Here is a 17291-nt window from a genome sequence, read left to right as displayed (position 1 = left end):
TAAAGTTACTGCAAAGATGCCCTGTCTACACTGGACAAGGAGCATGCTTACCTCTAACACCCTGTCTACACTGGACAAGGAGCATCCTTACCTCTGACGTTCTGTCTACACTGAACAAGGAGCATGCTCACCTCTGATGTCCTGTCTACACTGAGACAAGGCAGATGCTTACTTCTGATGCCCTGTCTATACTCGACAAGGAGCATGCTTACCTCTGACGCCCTGTCTACACTGGGGCAAGGAGCACGCTTACCTGAAAAGAGAGAAGACTGCACAGACACATTTGCCTCCATTCATCACCATCAGAACACACATTACTCACTTCTCCAAAACTACCTTTTCTTCCTCCTGCCCCTTTTGTGAGACAGGGTTTCTCTGTGAAGCTCTGGCTGTCCTGAAACTCAATCTGTAGACCAGGCTGGCCACAAACTCACAAAGATCCACCTGCCCCTGCCTCCCAAGTGCTGGGATTAAAGGTGTATGGCACCACTGCCCAGTGACCACCCATTTCTTTATTAAAATTATTCCTTTCTTTGGATTTTGTTTCCTCCCCAAAGTTCCCATGCCATACAAAACCTATACTTAATAAAGTTGTTTTCTCTCTTCTGTTATTCTGCATCAGGACCTAAGATGGAAAGATGCTATTTCTCTGTACATATCCACAGAGCTGGAGAAGGGGCTGTGGTTCCCAGTTCAAACCAACTGGATGCTTTCCCCTTCTACATGGAGACCAGATAAGGAAATAAGTCACCAGCTTCCCTCTATCCCAGGCTCACTTACGTACCCTGAATGAATATCAGATCAGGATAATTGGACAGAATAGTCTTGAAGCTCTACTCAGCAGTCAAGTTTGTTTTAAACATAGATTTTCCACTCCTATGACAATGTTATTAAAAAAAAAATCTCTAGTTGCTCATAATTCTCTATGAACGCATCAGATGTCTTTTTGTTGTCCAAGAAAGCCAGAAGGATTTCTCTAGTGGGTCTGAAGTGCTTTGCCATCATCACAAGATATTTGGTGTTGCTAAGTAACAAAGCCTTTCTCCCAGAAAGATACTTAATTCAAGCCACTGCCCAGTATTTTAATAGCAAATGCTCAACACACTGGAATAAAGACTCACCGCAGTTTCAGATGGTTTAGCTCTCTGATCTGCTTCCAATAACAAAGAGTCTGACACTACAAAGGCAGTATTACAAACATTTTGTCTATACGGTAAGAACAATGTAACTTGTTAAAAATAATTATGATAAATATTCCAGACTCTTTTTTTTTTTCCTTATTCAGGAAAAAATTTGATTTTTAGAGTTAGGGTCCACGTAGTTTTGAGAAGTAAAACTATCTGAAGGAAAACCACAGCTAATCAAAAGAAGTAAAATATGAGCTAAAGTGGTAAATCTCAGGTGAATGTTTATACCAAATGGAAAATGATGACAACACATTAGCATAAAGTGAACTTACAACAAAAAGTCAAGCCAGAAGGACAGTCAATATTCTTGCCAACATGCAGCCTTGACAACACTCCACAAATCGTTATGGGAAATTAGCAATCGAAATACAAAACCTTGAAACCATGAAGGACAAGAGGAACTAATATTCCGGCTGTTCTTATGTGCTAGACATTGTTCCTCTGGTTTTTATGAAGATTCTGATAGAAAAAATCCTCAGTTTTACCATAAGGGAACTAAAATGAAGGTGAGAACAATGACTCACAGTATGACACAGGGTGCTAAAGTTGGGCACTGCAGAGACTTGGCCTCTGAAGTCCATGAGAGAATCTGGGACGGCACCAAAAAGTACTACATTTTAAATTTTTTTTCCTCCTCTTTATGCACAAAAAATTGAATCTGTGTTAGACACAAAAATAAGATAAAATAAAAATTTCCTTCTCTTTCCTTAAAAAAATTGAATCTGTATTAGACAAAAATAGAATAAAATAAGATAAATTAAGAGAGACAACTTGAGCAAGAATTATTATTTCCTGAAAAAAAAAAAAAAAAAGCATACAGTGTATGTGTAGGAGTAGGGAGGCCCCAACTAGAAGAAAAATCTACAATTTTCCCATCAGGTGACTCAAAACTAATCCAACCAATATGCTGACAGAAAACTTAAACACAAGGTTTCACATTAATAATACAATTAAAGTGAGTTTTTCTGGTTAGACACTATGGTTGCCTCTTGGCACGCTATACATCATCAATGAGACCCTTCACAACATCCACTTACTGCAGGAAAAACAAGCACATCCTAAGAAAAATGAGGCAGAGAAGCAGTCGGACTTAGTCAACAGACTGGGACTGCTTGACTGGATCAGTGAAGGCCTCAACCTTTCCACAGGATGAAGGCCGAGCAGAGAGGCTGAGAGAGGCAGAGGGACAGGCAGACACACACACAGCTACCAGGAAGTTACAGCTATTTTCTGTGGTTGGTCTGGCAGCAGGGTGGGTTTTCCATATCCAGGGAACATTGTGTCCACAGGTGGAGCAGAGTGATCACGCTGGGGCTAAGCGAGTCTTTCTGGCTAGGGGCTTTTTGCCCTCTGCAACCTGACTCACTTCCTTACCACCTGAGGCTATTACAGCGCACATCCCTACGTGTGTTTGTTATACTGGCAGTATTACAAAAGCAAGTACTTCACAGGGAACAACATCACTGAATATCAGAAGCATGCTGCCGAGCTGAGCAAGGCAGGAAGGTTTGTGTTCCGTGATTCCATTTATGTCCAGGTCAAAACCAGGCATAACAGTCTATGGCTTCAGATGTCAAAGAAGAAGTGTCCTTTGGCACCAGAAAAAAGCAATGAGCAAAAGGAGGCATCAAATTATGGATGTTGTCACATTCTCTTTAATGACCTGGAGAAGGCCTCGTGCAAATTCAGAAAACTTTAATATAGTTTTGGGGTACATCTTTAGTGTTCATTTAAAAAAAATATATAAACTTTGGATATAAGCAAACCAACTAGAAAATTTCTGATGGATTATACATTAGGAAACAAACAATAAAAGGGTACTGGGTACATTAATGGTGCTTTTCTTTGTTTTAAGTCAGGATCTCCCCAGTCTGGTCTTGAACTCTGATCCTCTTGCTTCAGCTTCTCTAGCGTAAGTGTGTGCTACAGCAGCTGTATTTGTAATTAGTGTCTATGTGTGTATGAAATGACAAAATAGCTAGGAATGCAAAAATAAAAGAAAAATAATGTGTAGATGAAAGAAATGTAGAACAACTTGGTTATTATTGAATCAGGCAGAATGGTATGTGTCCTGGTTAGGATTACTGTTGCTGTTATGAAACACTGTGACCAAAGCAAGTTCAAGAGGAAAGGGTTTATTGGGCATATACTTCCACATCGCAGTCCATCACTGAAGGAAGCCAGGGCAGGACCTCAGAGTGGGAACCTGGAGAAGCTGACAGAGGTCCTGGAGGGGTGCTGCATACTGGCCTTCCCTCCGTGCTTGTTTTTTAATTTATTCACTTTACATCACCACTGTAGGCCCCTCCCTCATGTCCTCCCGGTTCCATCTTCTCTCTCTATCTCCATGGTTTTTTCGCCTACTTTTTTTGTCTTTGTAGAACCCAGGACCACCAGCTCAGGTGTGAATCCCCATACAATGACTGGGCCTTCTCATATCATTCCCTAACTAAGAAGATGTCCGACAGCCAGATCTGATGTAGGCATTTTCTCAATTGTGGTTCCCTCCTTTCAGATGACTGAAACTGGACCTGCAGTTGCGTCAAGTTGACATAAAACTACCCAGCACAGTATATATTGTATATGTTCAAGAAAAACAGTGGCATCCACTTTTCTTTTCATGTTTGCAAAGCTTTGAACATCTCACAATGGAAAGATACACAACAGTAGAAAAACACCCGAAAACCCCTGTAACACAGGAATGTTCTTCCTCAGACAGTACAGCTGAGGCCAGTGCCAGGTATAGAAACTGCCCACACCTGACATTCCTCGAGGTCAGGTCGAGGTGTGCTCCACCCCAAATCCTTATGCTTCTCCACAATAAAGATGCATCCAGTATTCATATCAACTAGAGTGAGGAAGAAAATCTAAACAAATGTATCTATATCCTCGTGGAATTTCTGACTTAGGGGAAGACACAGAAAGAACAACTACTGTCTGACTCCAGGGCTGGAACTCGGGAATTTAACTAGTCAGTGGGAAATACAGCATTGCTTGAAGAGAGGAGGAGGACACAGAAAGATCAAGAAGATAACTGTGGAATGATGGTGGGGGAGGGAGGCAAATTTAGTGTATTTTAATAGAAAACAGCAGGAAGGACAAACCCACTGGGTTTGCGAGCTGTCTGCCTGTGTGAGTAAGGGGGTGGGAAGGCTGCCAGGGAGCTAAGGTTTGGTGCTCGGAGCTGAGGAGAGAAGCACATGAGGTGACAATGGGCTGGCTTAGGGCACACACCCAGACAAGGATGGACAAGCTGTCCGGAGCTGGAGAATGGAAAAGGCAATCCCGGAACTACAGCTAAGGCCAGGTGTTGACACTCAGCCCTAGGAAAGCGAGGCTAAAACGAGGGACCAGTGTTTGGGGATGAAATACTACGCAGCAGGAGGAAGAATCGGAGGCCTGACAACTCAGCAGGACCAAACTATCTACCCAAGAATGAGAGGAAATGCATGTGAACTGGGTTAATGGTGTCTAGGGGAAGAGACCAAAAGTAATTTAAGAAGACAGAGTAATAAGTAATTTTACTCCATTTATTCACTAAAAATTCTGAATGCCAGTTCAGTAACAGGCACTCTGCTACTTACGATGGGGTACATTAAAAGAAAAAGAATGAATTAGATACTGTCAAAACCACTACAAGTTCCAAGGACTGTTGGGCTCTTTCAGGCACGTGACAACATGACGTGTGCAGTCACTACCTAGCCTCTTAACAACCACACTTAGTTTGGAGAGACAAAGAAGCCAGTCCAGAATTCGAAATCAAGGACACTGAGAGTCAGAGAGCTTAATCAAAACAAACAGCATATCAAATAACAGCAGTCAAAATTCCCGAGTCTGGCTAGTCTAACTACTGCCAGTCTCAACACTGAGGCAACCGGGGCAGGTCGGAACTGAGGTTGCGGGCATACTATCTTTGCTCCTCACTTGCACAGGTCTTGGCCCAGCTCCTTCGTTATTTCAGGCCATGAGACTGACCACTCAGCAAAAGCCCTCTGGTAAGGAGAGGTGTGGAGACGCTTTGAGGCAATCATGCAATGGGGGAGATAGTTGGCAAATGATCAATCTACAAAGACAAATATAGGTTCATTGACCATCTTACGGTTAAAACAACGTGAAATCAGGTTAGTCCCACGGAGAAGTTTATCTGCGTCAGCAGGGAAGTAACAAAACATTGTGTGTCCATGAGGCTTTTCGGCTAGAGCAGCAGTTCACCGCAGCTGTGTTTCCCAAAGGACGGTCTTGAAACCAGCTGGGGTGATGCTCCATTTTCACAGCTCTCTGTCCTCTCTGTCCAACCTACAAACTCTCATTTTCTAGGGATGGGACAAAGCAGTCACTGTTATCAGAGTATTTTAGAGGATCTGTATAGACAGACCTACGGCGAGGTGCTGTGATGGGTATCGCCGGTACAGTTCCCCAAAAACGAGATCCAAGTATAAATAAATCTTACAAGGTATCACCCAAAACTGTTTGCAGTATGAAGACAGCACCGAGGAAAACAGAATATGACTTTAAAAGCACCCTTTACCGTCATTTGTGTTACACTGTGCTTATCAGAACAGGGAGTGGCTTTTTTGTTTTGTGTTTTGCTTTTGTCACCATAGGGGTATTGTGTTGCAAATGCCCTGTGGTTATTGCAGAGCAGAAAGGTGAAAAAGCTGGGCAGATTCTGTTTCCAGCCGATGCCTCATGCAAAGCTGCTTTGCAAAGGTCCCCAGGGGTGTCAATTCATTGTCACTTGCTCTGGCCCTGACAGCATTAGGTGTTTAATTATATTTTCTGGTGTGTGTGTGTGGGGGGGAAATGATAGTTTCAGATAATTAAACTGTAGGAGAAAGTAGAAAAGGAATTATAATGTGGTATCTGCCAGGTGACCTGGCTCCTTAGTGACAGCAAACAGAGCCAACTCTTCTCTACACATGCACTTGCAATCAGGTCTTATACAGCATTATCTCAATAACTTTCGGAATAAGGTTCAGAGTTACAGTAAGGAAGCAGAATTCTAGCTGAGACGCAGCAATGGTCTGCTGGACTGTCATTAGTCATTCATTGTTTGTGTTCAGCACTGTCTTGTTAGCAGCAGAGAGGAAGAAATTATCCCTCAACAGCATAGGCAGAGCTGAAGGGTTAGCATAAATATAAAAATGATATATAAAAACACAAACTTAGAAATTCCTTAATACCTACACTGATCAAAAAATGGGTTACAAGTTCATCAAAAATTCTTGTTAGGACTGCAGATAGAGCCCAATGGTACAGTATTTGCCAAAAAACACAAGGTTCTGTGGGGTTTGTTCTCGTTTTGTTTTGTTTTGTTTTGTTTTGTTTTGTTTTGAGAAAAGATCTATGTGTCCCTTGCTGTACTAGAATTCACTATGTAGACCAGGCTGGACTTGAAGTTACAGAGATCTACCTGCCTCTGTATCCCAAGTGCCACCATGCTAGGCAGGCCCTGGGTTTTTTAGCCTCAGTATCTCATAGTAACAATAACACCACCACCAAAACAAAACACATGCACACGTGCACGCACACAGACATGCATGCACATGGACGCACACTCATGCACACAAACCTTCCTACTGCAATGAGGAAGATTAAAATGGTAATGGTGTCTTTTGGGGGTCATTCATTTATTTATTATTTAGAAACAAACTTTGGGGTCAAAGACTTTTATTAAAAGACACATGGTAAAGTTAAAAAGAGCTGGTTAAAGAAAGTGCTCCTTTTCAAATTCCATCTTGCTATATTGTAACTATCAGCCTCTTACAAAGTAGTTAATGTCACGTCCATCACTTTCCACCCAAGGAATCTGAGAACTTAACAATGTAAAGAGTTCAGCATGGTGCCTCATGCCTACCAGAGCTCCATGCCTAAAGTTTGTTTCCTCCCCAGACACAGCTTTCCTTATCTCCTACAGTTCCTAAAAGCTCCATTAAACCAGTTTTAATTACACAGGACGTTTTAAAATTATTGTTATAATTGTCTTTACTTTACACAAGAGTAAACAGACTCAGAATTTAACAGGCACAAGGTTGCACAGAAATTAATTTTTAAACAGTGATAAGAATTATCCCATGAGACCTTTGAAATAGTTTAATGGGGGGGTACATGATTTTTATCATTTATCATAATGTGTATAAACATAATTTGTTTCATTCAAATAACACTGGGCAATAATAAATACTCATATTTAACAATTTCATTCCACAGCCTCTCCGTTCCTATGAGATTTTCAACAGAGCTCAGAGTTCATCGCAGAGGTATAGCATTTGCCTTGCACACCTAGAGTCTTGAGTTTGAGTGCCAGCATTTCTGAACTAAAGGGCACATAGAGACCCTAGGGAAGAAAGCAGCCACCAGCAAGACCTCCTTCCTGCTGCACAGGGCACTGGGTGCTTACACAGTTCTGAGGCCCAGGGCAACTAATGTGGAAGTATGAGGAGGAGCTACTGACAGGGTTTAGATACCTGACTATTTTGTAGACAAGAAGTCTACAAAATAGATAGATAATTTACTTAGTCTAGCCTCATCTAGTCATGGAATAAACAGAAATAATCCTGCCAGCTTTGACTCACAGGCTTCACAAAACAGTCCAAAGACCTATGTAAGAATAAAGGCTGCTGTGCTTGAAAGGGGGCAAAGGAGCTGGCAATTTTTAAAGGATAGTTTTTATTTCAATGAGTATGAAATCAAGTGACAAAAAATGCTGATAGTGGTATCTTTTGAATAGTCAGAGGCTTCTTAATTAAAGATTAAATAAGCCCCTAACAGGGAGAGAGGCAATGAGTGGGTGTTGCAGAGAACATTTAAGGCAGTTAAATTGTCATCTGGGCACTTCTTGGGCAGACTTGCTCAGGTGTCCACTGTAGCCCTGTCAGAAGCTGTGGACGTGCAACAGTGAGAGCGCTGTCTACTGCAGACTACAGGCTGGTACAGTGAGCATGTGTCAGAGCAGTCCATCTGAAAGGGTTAGGCTAACTTTGTAACCTATATGTCTTCTAAAGCCTATAGTTTTGAGTTTTAGGTCCAGGTTAAGCTAAAGCCTCTTCGTACCTTTCCAGAGAGTGAAGGAATGTGACCCTATCTGTGAGGACAGATATAAAAAAAGGGCAAGCAAGCAATGACCTTCACTCAGCAAAAGAACGACCAGACCCTTGTCCTTGAGATAGTGTTTCTTAGCAACAAACCCAGACTTCTTCTGAGTAGCTTTTGACCTCCAGCCAAGAGCCCGCAGCCCTAATCTTCAAGGATGAGCTAACCACCCCCACCTTCAATTGCAGCTGCATCCAATCTTGGCAGGACTGGCCAAGCTTGAGCACCTAACACTAACCAATTATCTTACTTTATAGCTTCCTCATCCAATCCTAAATTGCCAAAACTAGAACTTCAAATCTCCCACAATTTTTCTTTTAAAAACCTAAAGGCCTTTGTCTCCCGGTGCCACTCTTTGCTGACCTGCAGGGGTGACCCCGTTGTACAATGGTTAATAAACCTCTTGCTTTTGCAACGAGTCTTGGTCTGGGGGAGTTTCTGGGAAGGGCGCAATTGAACTCCTGAGCTGTGAGACCCCAGGTCTTACACATCCATCACAGCAAATATGCTCCGGCAGAGAACACTGATTATCAGGGGAGGGGAAAGGGAAGAGAAACTGAAAATTTTACTGTTGGCCTAACGGTGGTCCTTAAAATAGACTAGGTAAATAAGGTCTATTCCTCATAGCATAGCATTTCTAGAAGGAAATAAGGCAATGCTTCAACCTGAATTTGGTAATGATTTCTTGAACATGACACCAAAAGTAAAGATAGACAAATAGGGTCGATATAAAAATTAATGTTTCATTCGACATATTGAAAAGGCACAAGCTGAATAAATAATGTCCTGATAGGTTGTTCATATTCTGAATGTACACTGAAAAACGTGTAATTCATCAATAAAATGAAAAAAAAATCACTTTAAAAATGGGCAAAGGACATGAAGAGACACTACTCCAAGATTATATACAACTACCAGGATGCATGTGAGAGCATCACTGAGCACGACAGAATAAGGATCAAAACCACAGTCAATTATTTCATTTGCATGGCTGTTATAAAGATATAAATGTTGTGAGAACTTGAACTTGTGTGTGCATGAGTGTTAGATGCCAAAATGGTACAACTGCTATAGAAAAAGCAAGACAATTCCTCAAAAATCTTAACAGGTCTAACTGCCATGTGATTGACCAATCTCAATATACTTCCAAAAGATCTAAAGGCAAATCTTGAAGAGATCAACATCTTTATTCATAGCAGTGCCCATCACAGCTGCCAAGAGGTGGAAGCAGCCTAAGCGTCTACCAATGAATGAATGGATAATTAAATGTGGTGCCTACACAGTGAAATACCATGCGGCTTTTAAAATGAAGGAAATCCTGTCATCTATTACAGTATGTATGAACCCTGATGACACTGTGCTAAGTGGGACAAGTCAGCCACATAAGGTCAAATAGTGTATGATTCTCTTTAATGGGGTACGATCAAAACCCACAGGAATAGGAAATACAGTGGTGGTTATCAGGAGTCCATAGGTTAGGGATGTTGTTTAATGAGTACAGAGTTTTAGTTTGAGAGGATAAAAACGATCTGAAGAGAGCTGGTTTATACCAGTGTAAATCGCTGCCTCCCTGTCAAGATGACTCAAGAAGCATTTGCCACCAAGCCCAACAACCTTAGCTTGATCCTTGGAACCCACTATGGAAGGCCAGAACCAAGTTTGCAAGGAGTCTTCTGAGCTCTACACAGGTTGCAAATGCTCATGCACACACATACACACACATACACTCAAAATAAAAAGCTAACCTCTATGAAACCACATACACATAAGAGTGTTAAATGGTAAATTATATACATTCTTTCTATAATAAACGAGAGCTTATTTTAAGAAGTCCAGCTGGAAATGGTACTTCAGGTTGTGACGTAGGTCTGCATTTGTCTAAAGTGAGTCAGGAAGAAGACCACAAGCTGCACATAAAAGCTGCTCAAGGGGAGGAGACATTTCTCCCATATACCTGAACAATCTATCAAAAAAGGTTTATATTTTGAACATCCGGCTGCTAGGACTGTGACAATGACACAAAACAGATACCAAAGATGGTCAAAACCAGCAGATGCCTGTCACCCACTCCCTTCCCACAGAGTAGCAGACTATGTTAGCTCAGAGGCAGGTATTGTGCCGAGCTCTAAAGCATTTATGACTGTGCTTTGTGCTTTTAGTAACTTTTTTGGTAAGTTTTTTCAGACACAAAGATGTAACAGCATTAATTTGATCCCATGTTGAAAGCAGCTGACAGGAGGAACCAGGAGAGGATCTAACACATTAGTGACCAACTGCTATTCTCACAAGAAAACAAAACAAAATAAAATAAATAAAGAGAGGCTGTACCTCAGAGGAAGAAGTGAGGAGCACAGCCACGGAGAAAGCAAGCCTAGAAACCACTACTTGATGACAACCGAAATCTATTTGGGCCAATTCCCAATTCCAGTGTATAACGATAACTGAGCTACACAGTACATAGTTACCTTCAAATAAATGATCTCATATAACACTTCCATAGTCCCTCTTAGACATAAGGAACTCTGGAGACTGGGAGGGACCAAGTGATCCGCCCCAAAGCACCAGGTTGTGGAGCACAGGCCTGTATTTCAACCCAAGCCATGGATTCTTTTTCAAAAAGTTGCCTGAAACTCTTAAAGCCAAGGTTTTCCTGCCTCTTGAGACAGGACTCACAACTATCTCTCTCAGAGACCAGACACTCCATCAGGACCAGGTCCCACTCATTTTTGTATCCCTAAAACATCAATTCCATACAGGAAGCACTCAACTAACTCATATAGAGCTATGGCCTTGAGATGCTGAGAATGGGACACTGACTATATTTTAACATTCCCAGGCAGGTCACCTTTGTTTAAACTTTAGTGGAATTATGGTATTAGCATCACCCAGAAGCAGTCAAGGAGGTGCTCACGGGCAAATTCTGGCTGCCCAGTTTAAAAGACATCTGCAGTTCTCTCTCTCAAGAGTGAATTCCTGAGTGCTTTGGGGGAGCATGGACCACTCAATCTCCTAAATCTCTAGGTCTGAATCCCGAGTGCTCAGCTTCTTCAACAAAGGAAGAAGAACATGGAGTTGGGGTTTGGATTTGGGCACAAACCCACCTCTGCCAGTAGTGGTTGAGAACCTCAGAGCTATCTCTGATGAGCATTCCTAGGATGTGTCATATGTAATGTGAAAACCATAGCAATTCTGAGCCAGCATTGTTAGACACTGTATGAAGACACGCCCTGGAGCACATCTGATAGTGGCCCTACTTCCTTCCTGGGCTTCTCTTCCAGTCCTGGGCCACATCTCTGTGGACTGCGGCTGTCACACCCTCCTGTTCTCCTCACCTGGTACTCTGTTCCTGGGCCACTGAGCTACTTAGCTTCCTCCATATTTCTGACCCTCCCTTCATGGGGTCAAAAACAGAACAAATATGTTCCACTGTCTTGTATCTTTGTGTAAAATGAATGTAGGGAGACTGAAGACCACAATTTACTATTAGAAAAGCAAAACCTAGGCAGCTAATCTCAGCATAGCATTACAAGTCACAAATACCGTGCTCACAGGGAAAGCAGTAATTAAATCCTAAAAAAACAGATTACAGATCTCAGGGGCCTGAAAAACAGGAAGGAAGTTGCCACAGTTGTGTTACTATGTAATCCAGATTATCTACCTGCTCCGAGGTAATTTATTAAAGAATAATCAAAACAAGGGACTAAATAACTTGTAAGCTATTGAACATACAACACAACACCTGACATTTGAGGAAGCAAAGCAATGAACATGAAAAGGAGACTTTGGTGGTTCCTCATGGCACAGAGAAACAGTCATAACTGACATAGAATACAGGAATCCCTTATTCCTGCAGACATATCAAAACCTTTCCAACAAGTCTGGTTCTTATATCTGAAGTTTCCACACTTGTGAGAAGGAGAGCTACAAGTTCCCCCTGGGCTGAATACTGAGTTCCAGGCCAGAATTTCCAGGCAAGGATGGGCTACATTTTGTTATTGTTTTTTGAAAAACAAAAAACAAAAAACAAAAAACCAACCAACCAACCAACCAACCAAACAAACAAAACCATGAGCTGGGTGTGGTAGCACACACCTTTAATCCTAGCACTTGAGAAGCAGAGCCGGGCAATCTCTGCATTCCAGGCCAGTCTGTTCTACAGAGTTCGTTCTATAGGACAGCCAGGGATACACAGAGAAACCCTGTCTGGAAAAATGAAACGAAACAAAACTAAACCAAACAAAAACAACAAAAAGCAGCATCATAGTATTCCAATTCTAGGCAACAGATATAAATCTCTTTCTTAGAATTTTGTATACTATAAGATCTGTGCTTCGTGAGACTGTGAGGACTCCCATTCCCAGGATGCCCCACATCTGTGCTGGATTCGTTAAGATTCGAGGCAGCAGCAGATACTGCAGGATACTGAGCACTTGATGCAGGCGTAAGAACCACTGAGCGAAGAGCCAAATGCAATTGGCTCTTGAATTGCATAAAATACTATTTGACGCTATTGAATAAAATACTAACACCACCCTTCTCAACCAGGACAAGTACAGAAATAAGAAATGACTTGGAGTATAAGCTTTCTGAATTTTACCTCAACATTCATGAAGCCATCAACTCACCCATTTCCACCTGGCTAACGTCAGGAGACCTGATGCACTAATTTTTCAGTGGAGGAAGAGACCTCATCTGCTGGCGCTGAGAGTGAGGCCTGGCTAATGCTGCGCTGTGCCTCGGTGAGGTGTACCCTTCAGCTCATGGCACGCCTCCATTACTGTAATTTTCCCAGTTCAGCCTCATTTGCTTGAATGGGAACCTTCAATATTAAAAATGTGGAGTGCTGAAGGATGCAATGGATGCTTTTCTGAATTTAGACCGGCAGCGTGTTTTGGAGGTAGGATAAACTAATTTGCACATCCACCTGCCCCATGAGTAGATATAAAAGAAAATACAGTACCAACTAAGAGAACAGTTTTCAATTTGACTCTGCAGATGGACTGGATTAGTGAAAATACATATGCCTCACCTATAAAATAAAGAGCAATAACGCATAAATTTATATGAGAGACTAAGAAGAAAATAAAGTGTATAAAGCATTAGCAGAGTATACAGTAAACATTTTAAAAAGGGAAATAAATGAAACCAGAAATTATATTTCAGTGTTCTAACATACAGGCTCATTGGGTTAACTACAATTATAATTTCTAATTCAGAAAATACGTTAACTTGTAAGGCAGAACACAGTATGAGGGGCACCTTCTTGGCTCAAATTCTTTCTTCTTCCTCCTACTGGCCCTGCTCTCAGTGCTTCTTAGCTCTCAAAGGATTTGTCAGTTTTCTCTGTTGTTCCCTCTCTCCCTCCCTTCACCTTTTCCTTCTCAAACTTCCCCACCCCCCGTTGCTCTGTCTCAGAATCACAAGAATCTTCCTACTTCAAATACTGCAATGACAAGCATGCCCACCTTACTTCGTTCATACCTACTCTATTTTTAGACAGAATCATGATAGACAGTGTATCAAGCTTAAGACACCAATGACCTCCTCCCTCCATGCAAACTAACTAAATAATATTAATCGAGGGCAGAAACAATGAACACAGTATCAGACTATGACATTAGGAGTTAGGAACTGCAGAGATGGCTCAGTGATTAGGAGTGCTTATTACTCCTGCAGAGGACCCAGGTTTGGTTCCTAGCACCTACACCAGGTGACTACAACCTCTTGTGACTCCAGATCTGAAGTCCCATACCTCTGTGGGTAACTATAGGTATGTGGTATACATGAACTCATGTAGGCACATGCATGACACATGATAGATAGATGATAGATAAATGAGACAGACAATGATAGATGACAGATATTAGATAGATGATAGATTACAGATAAATAATAGATGGATAAATGATAGACACATGACAAATGATAAATAAGATAGATAGATAGATGATAGACAAATGATAGATGACAGAGAAATAACAGATAGATGATAGACAGATGACACATGACAGATAAATAATAGACAGAGAGATAGATGACAGATAGATGATACCTAGATACACAGCTCGATGACAGACAGACAGATGGACATAACACGCAGCACACAGTTCTCTACAACAGCATGCATTTAGTTAGTCACCATTTTAAAACGGAGTTCAGATAGTATTGTGATTAAATGCAAAGGGTGTGAGAATTCCTAATGACTGGTCCACGGAAAGCACTTTCCAGAAAATGGCTATGGCAACTCCTGAGGGTTTTACCATGGCTTTCAAGCATGAACAATAGCAACTTCAGTGTAGTGAGGAGATTTGAGTGTATTTATAATTTGGATTGATCTAAGGAAAAACAAAAAAACCCAAACCAAACCAAACAACAACAACAAAAAACCCCAAGAAACTGAAATACAAACACAATGAGAAATGGCTTATGGTGTCTAGAGAAGCAGCCTGATCTACCAGGTTCTACTGATCCCCACAATTTCTTTGCCAATGCAAGTCTGAATAGTATTGAAAAGATGACAGACAGCTAGCTACCAGAAAGCAATTCTAACCGCACAACAGAAACAAACACAGTGAAGACAGTTGCCCCGATGGGAAATCTGTGACGCATCTGTTTAACAGCTCAAATATTTCCTGCAAAGTAAAGATGCAGACTGGATAGTAGGTCCTGCAGGACCCTTACACCAAAATACCCACAAGTGATGCTGCGGGAAAGAGCCAAGGTGGTGCTCAGTTACCCTGAGAGAACAGCGAGGAGTGAGGCTTCCTTGCTTAAAGCAGGACTGCTGCATATGTCCTGCTAGTTCAGAACACCTGACTTGAGTCATTCTGCTGAAAATGAAAAGAAAGTCACGCTGCACCCAACTCTGAGTAAAACTGACCCCACAGACAAAGGGACTTATGAAGACCCTTATTGGTTCTAAAGATTTTACATTTTAACTGGATAAATTAACACATTAATTTTCAAAAATTCAAACAGAAGCATATGCTATTAAGAGCTCCCTACTGTCAACTTAGCAGTAATTTTCAGAATGTTATGTTTAGCACGGAAGCTGTTGGGGATGCTTGCAGAGGCTGATCCCCCAACCTAATGAATCAAATGACCAAATACTATTGAGGGGCTAATTACAAGTTAAGGAAAAGCAGCCTTTTGAGTGAGGTCCTGATTGCTTAGTGACACGCTGCTTTTCATGTACATCCAAAATGCTGACTGCTCAATTTTTAAAAATTCATCTGAATACCCTCATTCTAATGTAAATACCTTTCCCTTTTCATCATAGTGAAGCCACAAATAATGGTAAGAAAGGTCCAGGAGATCTACTACTCCATCATGGTGCTGAAAGGCAAGCAGAGTGCATTCACGGAGTGTTAAGGATTTTGGCACAGAAACTGCTAACATATTCTTGACAGTCTGATAAACTATCTCACTTTCCAAAAGCACCGTCAGGATGATTCCGGCTGAAGGCACCGGGAGGCTTCCCGCATGCCTCCACCTTGCTCATGCCTAAGTGCCCTTCTCTCTCACTTAAGAGAGCTGCCTTAGTTTACTGCCATTCCGATCTTTAAAAACGACGATATTCTACACCAACATCCAAACAGCCTCGGCTGCAGTCGGCAAGGTCTGCTTGCAGACCTGCAAGCCTCTGCTGCAGGTCTCATCAGCAGCACAAGTCTTACCTGGGAAACCCCCGTGGACCATGCTGCAGGAGTGTTCCCTTCAGGGCTTCTGCATTCCTGACAGTCGATGCTGGAAGCTGCTCCACTCTTGCCACGACTCTGCCCTCTCTTCCCACGACCTTGGGCCTATTTTCTTTTTTCCTTAGATTTTATTCTTTTTAGGGGCAGCCTGTCATTCTGTTTCTACCATGGAAAACAATTACCAATTAAGCTAATTTCAGTCTCTCCCTCAGGCTAACAGTCACATCTGCCAGTAGTAGGTGAAAGCTGCCGGGAGAGGACTGCTGGGGAGAGGCAAAAATCCCTGGTTCTCCAGTCGGATCCTTGGATGCTGCAGGCTGCTGGCTCTGACACTCGGGCACCCTGCTCACACAGGGACTGCATGCTGCAGGCTGTGACACTAGTCAGCCTGCTCACACGGGGAAGACAGTTCTATTTCAGAGCAGGAGGCAACATAAATGCAACCGTTTTGCGGCCAACTTCAACTGATAGCATGTTCGTGTCCCGTTTTCCTACTGAGAAGCACTGCTCTGGGGGGCAGTATGTTTCCAATGTCAATTAGAAGGAGCTATGGATTTGAGCCTGCCCCCAGTTCAGCACTGTCATTAACTTTTCCTTGCTGCTTCTAGCACAAAATCAGGTTTGTCACAAAGTAATCAGCCCTAACTGTAATGCCTTAATTATCACTCCTTAGTGGTCTCTGACACTTTAAATACAAGTCAGCTTTGGGAGGGGGAATTTAAGGGGAGGGAAAGGTAATTTATTATAGAAACTGTTAAAAAAACAAAAAACCTAAAGCCACTTCATCCACCCAACCTTGCTCAACAGTATATGGCAAACTGCAAAGATGTCTGTCATTTGCATTACATTCCAAATCTGTCAATCATTTCAGTGTTGTCCAACCTTTCTGTGTTAACTGCAGATTTTTAAAAAATCATTTTTGTGATTACTGCTTCTCGTGTCAAGTGGAAAAAAAAAGTCAGGAACACACAAGACAATTTAAATGCAGCTCAAAGCTTTTCAACAATACCCTTTTACATTTTTATACTTTTGTTAAATTCACCTGAATTATAGCAAGGGCTGAACCTTTGAACATTTTCACAATTCAAAAAAGCTAAATTAGGACACCAGTATTACCAACCTCTAATCATATAGCTCGGAAAAACAAAACGAAACAAAACAAAACTACTTATTTCACTTAATTATAAATAAGAAAAGCTCATAAAAGGATAATTATGCAAGACATAAGGAAAGTCATTTCTATGAAACTAAAAAAAATTAACCGTAACCTGTAATCTTTTATTTCCCTCCATTTTGCATTACCAGAAATAAAAAG

The 17291-nt window shown here is 41.7% G+C and overlaps 1 protein-coding gene across 6 annotated transcripts in view; it reads right to left on the bottom strand.

Moving 5' to 3' along the window:
• Patj (PATJ crumbs cell polarity complex component) overlaps positions 1-17291 on the bottom strand; it is a 302937-nt gene that overhangs the window by 144413 nt on the left and 141233 nt on the right. The window contains exon 1 of one of the 6 annotated variants that reach the window (XM_060365930.1): positions 15956-16474. The exons of the other annotated variants lie outside the window; for them this stretch is intronic. Within the exon in view, the coding sequence (XP_060221913.1) occupies positions 15956-15977 (22 nt within the window). The 5' untranslated portion in view covers positions 15978-16474. Of the gene's footprint in view, positions 1-15955; positions 16475-17291 lie in introns of those variants that run through there. 6 annotated transcript variants of the gene reach the window in all.

The sequence above is a fragment of the Meriones unguiculatus genome, chromosome 12 (genome assembly GCF_030254825.1).
Source record: "Meriones unguiculatus strain TT.TT164.6M chromosome 12, Bangor_MerUng_6.1, whole genome shotgun sequence".
Classification (NCBI taxonomy): domain Eukaryota; kingdom Metazoa; phylum Chordata; class Mammalia; order Rodentia; family Muridae; genus Meriones; species Meriones unguiculatus.
This window is presented reverse-complemented; position numbering and strand designations above follow the sequence as displayed.